The sequence below is a fragment of the Hevea brasiliensis genome, chromosome 1 (genome assembly GCF_030052815.1).
Source record: "Hevea brasiliensis isolate MT/VB/25A 57/8 chromosome 1, ASM3005281v1, whole genome shotgun sequence".
Classification (NCBI taxonomy): Eukaryota; Viridiplantae; Streptophyta; class Magnoliopsida; order Malpighiales; family Euphorbiaceae; genus Hevea; species Hevea brasiliensis.
Window position 1 is genome coordinate 114,785,525 of NC_079493.1, and position 11,916 is coordinate 114,797,440.

The window sequence follows — 11,916 nt, forward strand, 5'->3', positions numbered from 1 at the left end:
AAATAAATTAATTAAATTGAAAAATAATAAAAAATATTTTTATTTTCATATAATTTATTAAAATTAAAAATTATTATTATAATTAATTTTAATTATTTAAAATAAAAAAATATTATTTTAAATTTTCATTTTCTTAGTTAAAATTAAAAAATTATGATCAAATAAAATTAAAATATAAAATATTATTTTTTTCCATATTATTAATTAATATCAAAAAGTTAAATATAAAAATTAACTCATTATAATTATTTAATTAACATTAAAAAATATTAATTAAGTAATTAACATTAAAAATATTAAAAAAAAAGTAACACCAAGTAGTAGTGAGTAAGTTACATATTGAATTAATTTAAATTTAAATAAAAATAAAAAATTAAAGTAAATAAAAATTAAAAGTAGATTAAATTATACATTCTTAAAATTTACAAGGCCAAATTTGGCTTATCTCCGAATTTAATAACACACAGGGCGACGGTGGATCAATCCCCGAGTGGGAGGATGTCACATGGGACAGGTCATTCTTGCATTGGCCTTGGGATGCCACGCTTGTGAGTGATGTGCTGCGTTTCACCAGTGGACGTTGTCGTTTGCTCCTTAATTGCGTTGTGTGCTATGGGCCTAGCGTTGCTGGATCTAGTGGGTATTTGGCCCAGCTTGATGCTAAAGAGGAACATTCCCAGAAGGGAGGTATGTTTTATTGAAAAAGAAAAAAAAAAAAAAAAGATTTTTGTAGAAAAGTCACATCCTCGCACTCCATAATTTTGGACACAGAATAATAGAGCATTAGATTTCTTCTTTTCCATTCATGATAAGTTATAGCTAGTCAATCAATCAATCAATGAAACGAGAAGTTCCTCAAAACTAATTTTTGTGCTGGTTGATTGATGAATTGAGAAATCATATCCTTAAGGACCTCCTATAGGATATTAATGTACATAATATTTTATATTTATTATAATTTCATTTATTGTGAGTTAATATTTTATTATCATAAAAAGTAATGCTTAATCTTATTAAATTGAAATTTCTAATAATATTAAAATCAACAGTAAAAGTGTCCATACCTCCGATAGGAAAACAAAAACAAATGTAAACTTGGAAACGGAAGAAATTGCAAGAGGTCATTATCTTTTCGTTAGGTTCATGCACTCAAGTTTTGTTGAAATTTCAATTCTTGGAATCTTTTGCTTAACTTGGCTTGTTCCAACGATTAAAAGTATATTATTCATTTCGTAGATAGTAAGTTTGAGTCTCCAATCTCCTACTAAAAAAAAATCTCTTGAAATCTTTTCTATTCAAAACAATATTATCATTATATCGTAAATAAAGGAAAATAACAACTTATTCATTATGTATTAAATATACAAATGTGTGCTTAGTCTGGTTTAATTCCGTGACTAAAAGTGTATATTATTTACTTGGTAAATCTAAATTTGAGTCTCTACATTTCCAATCCCCCACTAAAAAAAGAAATACACAAATATGCGAGTTTCATTTTTTTTACATATAGATCCTACCATATATATATATATATATATTATATTTGGAATATACGATGACAAGGGCAGAGACGCTAAAATTTACAGTCATATAATTATTATAATTAATAAAAATTAATTGTAAATTATACTTTATAAATCAAGGGGTAGCCTGATTGATCTTCCTTCACTTTTAAGTTATAAGAAGTAGAGATGTCTCGAGTTCAAATCTCTCCATCTACCTATTCTAAAATTATTCACCTTTATAGTAAGAAATAAAAAGGAGTACCTCCCACTATGTAGCTCATCAATTACATTTGGCCTATTGTGCCTCCAATGAATCCAAAAAATAATTTAAACTTTTATTAAACAAAAATCAATTTTAATTTTTTTTTATAAATCATATATTTTATTAATTTTAAATAATTAGGAAAATTTTAATAAAAAAAATCCATACTACACGTTAGCACATATCCATCTAACATACCTAACCAAAGACCTAAAATGTTAAGTGAAAAAATCTGATAAAAAGTTATCAGAATACAATGACCAAAATAAATTTCATTTTTGAGATTACAAAAAATAAATATTAAAATGGAACTAAATAAAATTTAATTAAATGTAGAGATAAGATTAAATAATACAAAAAATAAATAAAATATATATAAAGTACATAGATAGAATAAAAATGAAAATATTGGAGGAGTAAATTTTTTTGTTAGGTAAATTCAAGTGGAGGGCAGGACAACAGCATAATATACTAAATTTTTTGGAGAAAGTTTTAATTTTAAAAACTTGAGTGGCTCCCCATCGTATAAGAATTTCCCACGAAGCAATGTATATTATTTAGATTCTTTAGTTAGTTTCTTCAACAACTTTAATGTAAAAGAGGAAATAAAAGGCAATAATAAAGGACCAGTGTAAGAAAAAAATGAAACATATATGCTTTGATCGAAATACACACATAGCCTTCTTGATAATCAGGTTCTGTAAGTAATTAATATTATTAAATGTTCTACAAAGCAAGAATTAATATTATTACATGTTATGAAAGATGAGAAAAAAAAGCAGTAGTAAAAGCTTAAACCGGTCTAAAAAAAAAAAAAAAAACTAAAACTTACCTTCCAATAGAAGTTTAATCTTCTTGATCATCAAGCTCCGCTAGAAATCAATGGTTTGAGATCTAGTGATATAGCTTCAACACTACTAAAATCACAAGTAATTGAAGTAGGAACATCATCCATCTCCAACATAATTACTTCAGCAGCCTCTTCAGTATTTTCAGTCTCTTCAGTGTTTTGTTGAACATTCAACTTGTTACTTGGGGATGCTCGAATCCTTTCTAACTCTATTGCAACTTCTTTCATTGTAGGTCGTTTCTTTCCATTCAAATTTAGGCATCTTAGTGCCACATTAGCTACTGCAACAATTTCTTCTTCATGGCAATCCTTCGTAATGCGAGCATCAACAATTTCAAAAAGTCTATTCTCTTCCATCAAAAGAATAAAATTTGTGGCTAAACTCATAGTTTCTTGTGAGCTACTTGAATAAATTGGCTTTTGTCTACTTAAAAGCTCCACCAGAACCACTCCAAAGCTATAGACATCACTCTTATCTGTAAATTGGCTAGATTGGAAGTACTCTGGGTCCAAATAACCAAAAGTGCCATGCACGTGAGTTGTCAAATGAGTTTGATCAATGGCAATTGATCTTGAAGTTCCAAAATCTGATATTTTTGCTCTGTGTTTCTCATCTAAGAGTATATTTGTGGACTTAATGTCACGATGATAAACGGGAATAGAAGCTGCTGAGTGTAAATATGCAAGTGCCCCAGCAATTTCACTAGCAATTCTTACTCTCATTTCCCATGGTAGTGAAGCCTCCTCACTTTGGTCATGGAGATATTGGAAAAGAGATCCATTAGGTATGAATTCATAGACTAGCAAAGGAACTTCGGTCTCCAAGCAACATCCCAACAACCTAACAACATTCCTGTGATTTATCTGAGAAAGAATCACAAGTTCATTAATAAATTCTTGTAAGTTTTCCTCATCAACTAATTTGGACATTTTGACAGCAACAATTCTTCCATCTGCTAGCATTCCCTTGTACACTGTGCCCTGACCTCCCTGACCAAGTATTCTGTTATCATTGAAACGATCAGTGGCTTTTTCCAACTCCTTTGATGTAAATATTTGTGTTTTCTTAACACTACCATCACTTGAAGTTAATTGTTGTTGTAACAGCAAGCCACCATTCCTTTCAAAGAACTTTTTTTTGAGTTGGATGTTCCTTCTTTTCTTCATAAGCTTGCACAACATCTGAATACCAAAGACTATTACCAATACTCCAATAATCCCGCCTGTGCACTAAATAACTCGCACCATAAAAAAAATTGAATACATATTAAAATGATTACTTACTAACTTAACAAAGTCAATATAAGTAAGAAAAAAAAAAAAAAAAACATACTTAGTCATTAGTCAAAGTACCCATGAAACTTAGAGAAATCATTAAGCAAACTCATTTGATTTATAGATTAATCAATAGAAATTAAGAAATAATGGATTTCATAATTATATTATCTCATATTATTTATAATTCAAAACTTTTTAAAATAATTAAATCATATATTTATTTATAATTGTATTAATAAAAAATAATTCCATTAAGGATAACATGATATAGACTAATTAAATTTGCTTAAAATTTTTTTAGATCATAAAAATGGTAGAAAATATTATAGCTCTTTACATGATTTAATAATATTATCGGGCAAAAAAAGACTTACCAACAATATAATCCATTTTGCGTCAGGTACACATTTAAATGATCCGGAAGTATTCATACATCTTGTTATTCCCTTGCAATGATGCTTTTGCTCTTTGCATTCATCAATATCTAATATAACAAAGTCAAAATGGAAAAGAATAAGTGAATGAAAAAGAATAGTACCATTGGTAGATGGATAATAACATATTAATACCTTCTAATTAAATTATGTGTGCATTTAATTAAGCAGTTGAATTCTCAAATAAGTCAACTTTTAGTATATGAATTTCAAACTCTAAAATAATACATGCACATTTTTTGTAATAATAAATTTTTATTTATCATCGTAATTTTATTTATGTTTATAAATTTACTATAATAATTACTATAATTTACTATTAAGAAGAATCAAATAAAATTTTTCAAAATATAGGTAACAATTAATTAGTTTCATTAAAATAGAGAAAGTGAATTGTAATTTACGAAGATACTAAATATTTTTTTTTTTAATTTAAATACGTGATATTTTTACATTATAAGTAAAACTCTCCAAATAAGAAGATATGAAGTGGACTAAAAATAGAAGGAATAAATAGTTTTTTTTTTTAAAGTAAAAAGACTAACTAATAAATTTTTTCTTTAATATATTATGTAAAAAAATTAAAAATCAATATATATATATATATATATATATATATATATATATAACACTAAAATGAAATCCTGATTTAGCTGTGAGTGATTGTTTACTTTTTTTTTTTTTTTTTTTTTTTGATAAAATTTATGTATTTATTTCAAGCTATCTATCAATATATGAATTTGGATAAAATTTGAACTTACCATAAACATAATAACAATTTTTAAGATATGTATGAATATAATCTCTACGCAACGTTTTAGTTTATTGAAAAAATTGACATAATTTCTTTTTATCTTTAAACAATAATAATTAACAGCATTAATTATTTAATTATATTTTCATTAAAACAAAATTAATGACATTAATGATATAAAAAACATATTTTAATTTAATTAAATACAATATATTCAACATATAAAATGTACTCTTCTTTACAAGAATATCAGCCCCTCTTAAATATCTCTTAAATATCTTACTTTTATATATATATATATATATATATATATATATATATATAAACTCAATTTTGAGTTTGTATTCAATAAAAATCTTATTATTTTTTTCCTTTTTATTTTGATTGAAATCTCTCAATTTTTAACTTTAGTTTTTTTTTAATATCTAATTTTAAAATATTTTATGTCATTTTAATATTTTTAAATTATTAAATGATTACATTTATCCTAATTATTATATATTATTTTTAAAAGAAAAAAAAATAAAAATACACCATGAATATATTGAATATGGGAATTGAGACGAATTTTTTTTTGCTTATAAAAAATTATCTCTAACTGGTCACTTTAACATATTAATTTATAAAATCATAGTATTATGATTTTTTTTACAAAACTATATATGAATTTATTTATATGTGTGAGAAATGAAAAATAATTAATTAACTTTTATAATAAAAAAAATAATTTAGTTTATAATATATACATAAAAGAGAATTTTATTTGTTGATAATATTGTAAAAACTTTGATAATAAAATATTTTAACCGCCGTATCTCGCGGGTGTTATAGCTTGTATTATGTAAATAGTAGCACTGTAGCCCAAAAAAAAAAGGTAAAAACAACACCTTGTTAAATTTACCTGTGCATCGAATGTAAGGATTGCCCTCATACCCACGGTTGCAATAACAACGGAATACTGCTGCCCCATTAATAGAAGAAGAACCGTAGAAGCAATACAGAGATTCCGACTCCGAGATATTGCCACTCCATAGGCCGGAACTGATCATCCAATTATAACTTTCAGTTCGGTTCGAATAGAGCATCCAATCTAGCACCATCGGAAACTGGACATTTGGATCCTTTTTCCTCCAGGAGTTCCATCCATATGTTCCTGCTAGAAATGCCAGCTTGCAACCATCTGTGCTTTGATCATTTATGGCTTGAAAACTTGCATTGAAAACCTGAAGGGATGAAGGTATTGTAACCTGACAGCAATCGGTGCCGTTACAATAATCGTCCGCTATCAAATAATTACTACTGGAATCCTCTTCTATGAAATTAGGAAGCATTTGTCTCCAATCAACATCCTTCTTATGGCTAAGGCATTTTGAATCACACCCAAGGCGTTGGAGAGATTGATCGATCATTAAAGCACGGGTGTTGCAACCTACTGCAGTGAATACGTTGTAGTCGGAAATGAAGAAAGGACTTCCCGTCAAATTGAAAGGCAAATCGGACACCCTGTCGGAACAATTGGAGGATATTATTGGACTTTTGACGTTAGCCCGGCCTACGGTAGAAATATTGAGGAGCTCCATTTTGATTTTACTTATAAAAGCTCTACTTTCTTTGCACTCAATCTCAAACCATTCATTGAAATAACAATCCTTCTCACCCATTCCGAATGGGTATGGAATATCTATATTTCCGCAATGGTCTGTACAGCTAGGCTTTGCAATAAGTCCCTTTGCTATTGCCAACTGAATAGTTAACAATAGTGCCAAACTTAAACTGACTTGAGACACTAATTTCACACTCATTTTTGCTTCCCTTTTTTTGGTCTTTGTCTTGAGAGCCTTTTTGAGTTCAAGAAGCTAAACAATATCTGCCTTTATAGAAATTGGAGATTGGAGAATAGAGATGTTTCTTCGCACCTTCTCAATTAAGTCGGAAATAAAGGAGTTCTATAGCTTAGCTTTTGGGGCCATGTGTTTGTTGTTTTGCCTGTGTGGGGTTAGCCTCCTATTTTTCTCTGTTAGTGCATGTCTGTTTCAATTCTCCTCTTATCTCTTTTCTTTTCCTTAATAAAATCAGTTTACAAAAATAAGTGAAAGGACTCGGTCGTCTCTAAATACAAAATACAAGCCTTCCAAGCATCCATGCGGAGAATATTTTTAGACACTTGAATAGTTTAAATTTTGCCTTTTGCACACCTGAATAAATTTTGTGATATATTAAACACCTAAACTCCTTAAATCCATCACTCTTAATCTCAAATTTGTATAACCTAATTAAAGAATGAGTTACACGCACCATTCTATGCCAAAATGTCAAAAATATAGGTTGATGTGTCACAATAACAAGTTGAACAACTAGGATTAAGAAAAAAAAAAGATAATATTCAAAACAAAATTTCTCTACACTTCCTTAGCATGAAAATTAAGATCAATCATTGCCAGCCTTCCTCAGCCTCGGCATTCACTACTATCATCAACCTCAACCTGGTAGAACTAAAGGAAGAAAAGCTAATTTGATAAATTTTTTAATAAAATACTTTAAAAAATAAATTTTCATTTCTCAAAAGTAAAAAGTTACGAATATAAGCACTAAAAAATTTAAAGATTAAAAACTCATAACTTTTTTATCCAAACTCGGATTTTCAATCCGTTTAAACTTTTGGAAAGCTAATTTGATAAATTTTTCAATGAAAACACTTTAAAAGAATTAAATTTACATTTTTGAAAAAAAAAATTATTTAATTCTCCCTTGGTAAAGAATTAGATGAAAATTAAGTTAAACAATACTTTCTTAGTACTACCTAGATTTGAGCCAATATAATTAATTAAATGAGATTCACAAGATATAAAAATAAATAAATTCACACTCGTTATTGCTCTCTTTTGGTCTTTCTCTCGTGAATATTCGAGATCTTGTTTTAAAGAAATCTCTATTAAAGGTTTTTCTTTGTACCTTCTGCTCTAAATTATGTTGAAAGGATAGGATTTGGTCGTCCAAACATAAATTTCCTGGAAATGTCTTGAATTGATTATACATTCGCTGCGGAACCCACTCATGTTGACAGATTTGGGTCAACAAATTAAGTCAATGTACTATCATTATTGAACATTAAGTATCAGTATTTAATCATTGAATTTAATTTAATAGTTAATTGTCAAATTCATTTGTAAGACTATAAATAATATGAATCCGTCTGCATAGTTCTTCAATTAAATTTAATAAAATAGTGATATTTATGTTAATTTTTTATATTTATAAAAAAAATAAATAATATGAATCCGTCTGCATAGTTCTTCAATTAAATTTAGTTTTCATATGTTTCGAATGAAAAAATAATTATATTTGACAAATTTTTATATTTAAACCATTTTTATAGAACTTATATTATTAGCAAAAAAATGAATTACTAAAAGTCTATTATAATTTTTTTAAATGGTTATGCTTAAATATTGAATAATATAGAAGATTTTTTTTTCCCTAGAATTTCTTAATCGTGATTAATATGAGCAGTTTACCATTAATCAAAATGAACTTTATATATTAATGAATAAAAAGTATTTATTAATAAACAGTATGTACAGTGGTGGATTTAGAATTTTTTTTGGGGTCAATATATAATATTTAAATAATAAAATATTATTGAAAAATTTAATTAAAAGTCACTCATTAACTTATTACACACGTAATCATATCATGTTTGTGTTGATAAAATTCATTAATGAAAAATTTACAATAGAATTAAAAAAAAAAACTTTTGAATTCATAATATGCTTATTTATCTTAAGTAATTTTAAATTTTATTTAAAAGAGGCTTTTAAAAGATTTTAAATTTTATTTAAAAGAGGCTTTTAAATTTTATTTAAATTTTATTTAAATACTAATTTTAAAATATAAAAATTTAATTATTAATTTCTATAAGTACTCAAATGATAGGAAAAAAAAAATATAATTCACTAGAAGATAAGTGTAGAAGGTTTTTTTTTTTTTTTTTTTTACCTCAGACAAGTGTAGAAGTTAGAAAATAAGAAAATTTTCTTTATAATAAAAAGAAAATCATTATTTTATAATTAATAAGATTCATGCACTCATTATTTTATAATTATTTTATAATTAATAAAGCATTTAATTTCTTCTTTTACATGCATGATATGTGTTATAGCTAATCAATCAGTTAACGAAACTAGAAGTTCCTCAAAACTAATTTCTCTGCCAATTAGTTGATCAATGGGAAATCTTATACTTAAGGACATATGGAATCTACATAATATATTTTATTTTTATAATTTAATTTATTGTTTAGCTTGGAGTTTTTATCCTCATGAAAAAAAATATTGATTATTTTTTTTAATTTAGATCAATTGATATTATGAATTAATTTGTTAATATCATAAGAAATAATATTCAATCTGATTGAAATAGAGATATTACATTGAAATTTCTAATAATACTAAAGTTCAATAGTAAAAGTGTACCTTCATGAGAAAACAGAAGAAAAAAACACAAATGTAGTTGTTAGAAACAGAAGATATTGCAAGAGAAGTCATTATTTCTTAGTAAGGTTCATGCACTCAAGTTTTGTTAGAAATTTCAACTCTCTCGGAATCTTTTCATTTCAAAAACATGTGATCACTATCATTATTTTAGCAGTCACGACCCTTTCAATCTCTTTAGTCTGCCATGTAATTTTCTTCCATAATTTTCCAGGTCTATTGTTGATTTTTGAAACCCAAGACAATACAAATTTTAGATCACTTTGGACAATCGATTTCCTTCTACCATTCAAATAAGAATTTGGAAAAATCTCTTGTGCTTTTTCAATTGAAAGGAGATTCAATAAAAGGTGAATTACATTTTAATCCCTACTATATTCCATATTTAATAATGACAATGACAATAATAAATAGATATCCACATTCTTTAAGAGAAGAATAAAGAGTTAATTATAATTTTTTAATATAATTTGATATAATTAATGAGTTGTTCCATAATTTTTTTTTTCGAGCGAAGTTCCATGTATCTTGAGAAGTCTTTATAATTTGAATTCATGAATGAGTTGGTCTTTTCATCCAAAAAGAAAAAAAAAATCATTTCCGTTAAATATATATGAAATGATATTCTTACACTTAATTAAATAAAATATTTTTTAATCCTTGAAATTTTATAGAATTAATGATATTCTTACACTTTATATTATTTTTCAGTTTATATATATCATTATATATATATATATATAATCTAATGACTTTTCATTAAACTCAAAATTATTATAATTCAAATTTAATATATGAGCAATTTAATTTATGGGAATAAGTGAATAATATAATGTAAGAAAATAATTATTAAAGCACATATTTAAATTTAAAGGTAAATATATACCTTCAAAAGTGGGGCAAACTCAAATTATTATATACAATTTTTTAAATATATATTTAAATCAATTTTTAATATTCTTTAATTAAAATATTTAAGGAATGTATTCTAACAATTCTTCTTGCCCTATTATTTAAGACAAGTGCTCTTTGTTTCTTATCATATGTCCGTTTAGTAGCTTCAATGAACTTCAGTGAATTTTATCTTTGATTTTTAAATAAATAAATAAATAAACTCCAACATTAATGACAAGCAAAGCCTCATTAAATTTTATTGAAAATTTTAAATCGGATATGAACTATTTCAATTTTTATTTGGTTTTTTCACTTTAGTTTCTTAACCAATTGGAATAATTAGTTAGCGACTTTAGGAAGCATTTCTGGGCAATTAACATCCTTTTTGGGGCAGGCATGTTAAGTCACACCAATGCGTTGGAGATGGAGACTGAAGCTTTTTCTTTGCAACTTCTCCCTCTAAATTATGTTGAAAGGATCTGATTTGGTCGTCCAAACATAAATTTCGTGGAAATGTCTTTCATTAATTTTACATTCAATGTGCGGAACCCACTTTCGTTGACAGATTTTGGCCAACAAATTAAGTCAATACACTATCATTTATTGAAAATTTAAGTAAATATCATTGTTTTCGTCAAAGAATTTTAATTTAATAACTAATTGTTAAAGTTATTTTTTTATATTTATAAGAAAATAAATAATATGATTCGGTTTACTTAGTTCTTCAATTAATTATCACAGGTTTTGAATGAAAAATATATATTATATTTGATAAATTTTTTTATATTTTTTAAATCTATGGAATTTATATTTGTCAATATAAAAACCTATTTTTATATATTCGAACCATTCATTTAAAACTTATATCACCATGTAAACGTTGGTTCAACCGTTCGAACCACAAGCTAGACTGTGATTGAATCGAGTCAGTGTTGCGGTTCATGAGCTGGCCCAGAGCCGAGTTACAGGGGTCAGTTTCAGTCCCCTTCCTTGAACCTAAAATTGGCCCGATTACACAATTTTTTTGTTCAAATATTGAATTTCTTTAATTTTTCACATTAAAATCAGGACAAACAATGAAACTGAATCAAAAATCATATCGAACCATTTCAAACTAGGATAATATTGAACTGAAACTGTTTCTGATTAGAGCCATTATGAACAAAAATCAATTCGAACTGTGAAGCTGACTGAACCATCGATTTTGATCCAAATCGAATAGAAACTGATCCATGGCCAGGTCTAATATACATAAACTAAGATCATGTTGTTTTTATAAAATATATATATATATATATATATATATATATATATATATATATATATATATATATATATATATATATTATACTTTCTTGTTTTAGATGGTTAAATATTGTATAATAGAAGATTTTTTTTCTTTTTTTTATAAGAATTTCTTAATCCTAATTAATATGAACAGTTTACTTT

The 11,916-nt window shown here is 26.1% G+C and overlaps 1 protein-coding gene across 1 annotated transcript; it reads right to left on the reverse strand.

The window, feature by feature from the left end:
• Positions 1-2,546: 2,546 nt before the first annotated feature.
• On the reverse strand, positions 2,547-7,013 carry LOC110651390 (wall-associated receptor kinase-like 22). Its single transcript, XM_058147897.1, has 3 exons — positions 5,985-7,013; positions 4,270-4,379; positions 2,547-3,847 (listed from the first exon to the last, which is right to left on the reverse strand). The coding sequence occupies exons 1-3, from the start codon at positions 6,883-6,885 to the stop codon at positions 2,630-2,632; spliced, it is 2,229 nt and encodes a 742-aa protein (XP_058003880.1). The 5' UTR covers positions 6,886-7,013; the 3' UTR covers positions 2,547-2,629.
• Between the last annotated feature and the right edge of the window lie 4,903 nt (positions 7,014-11,916).

Bases quoted from the DNA above. Each gene is read 5' to 3' on its own strand.
- LOC110651390 (XM_058147897.1), bottom strand. From the start codon at position 6,885: ATGAGTGTGAAATTAGTGTCTCAAGTCAGTTTAAGTTTGGCACTATTG. The intron at 4,380-5,984 runs GTAAATTTAACA...TTGTTATATTAG, and splicing joins TCCTTACATTCGATGCACAG to ATATTGATGAATGCAAAGAG. The intron at 3,848-4,269 runs GTAAGTCTTTTT...CGAGTTATTTAG, and splicing joins CAAAATGGATTATATTGTTG to TGCACAGGCGGGATTATTGG.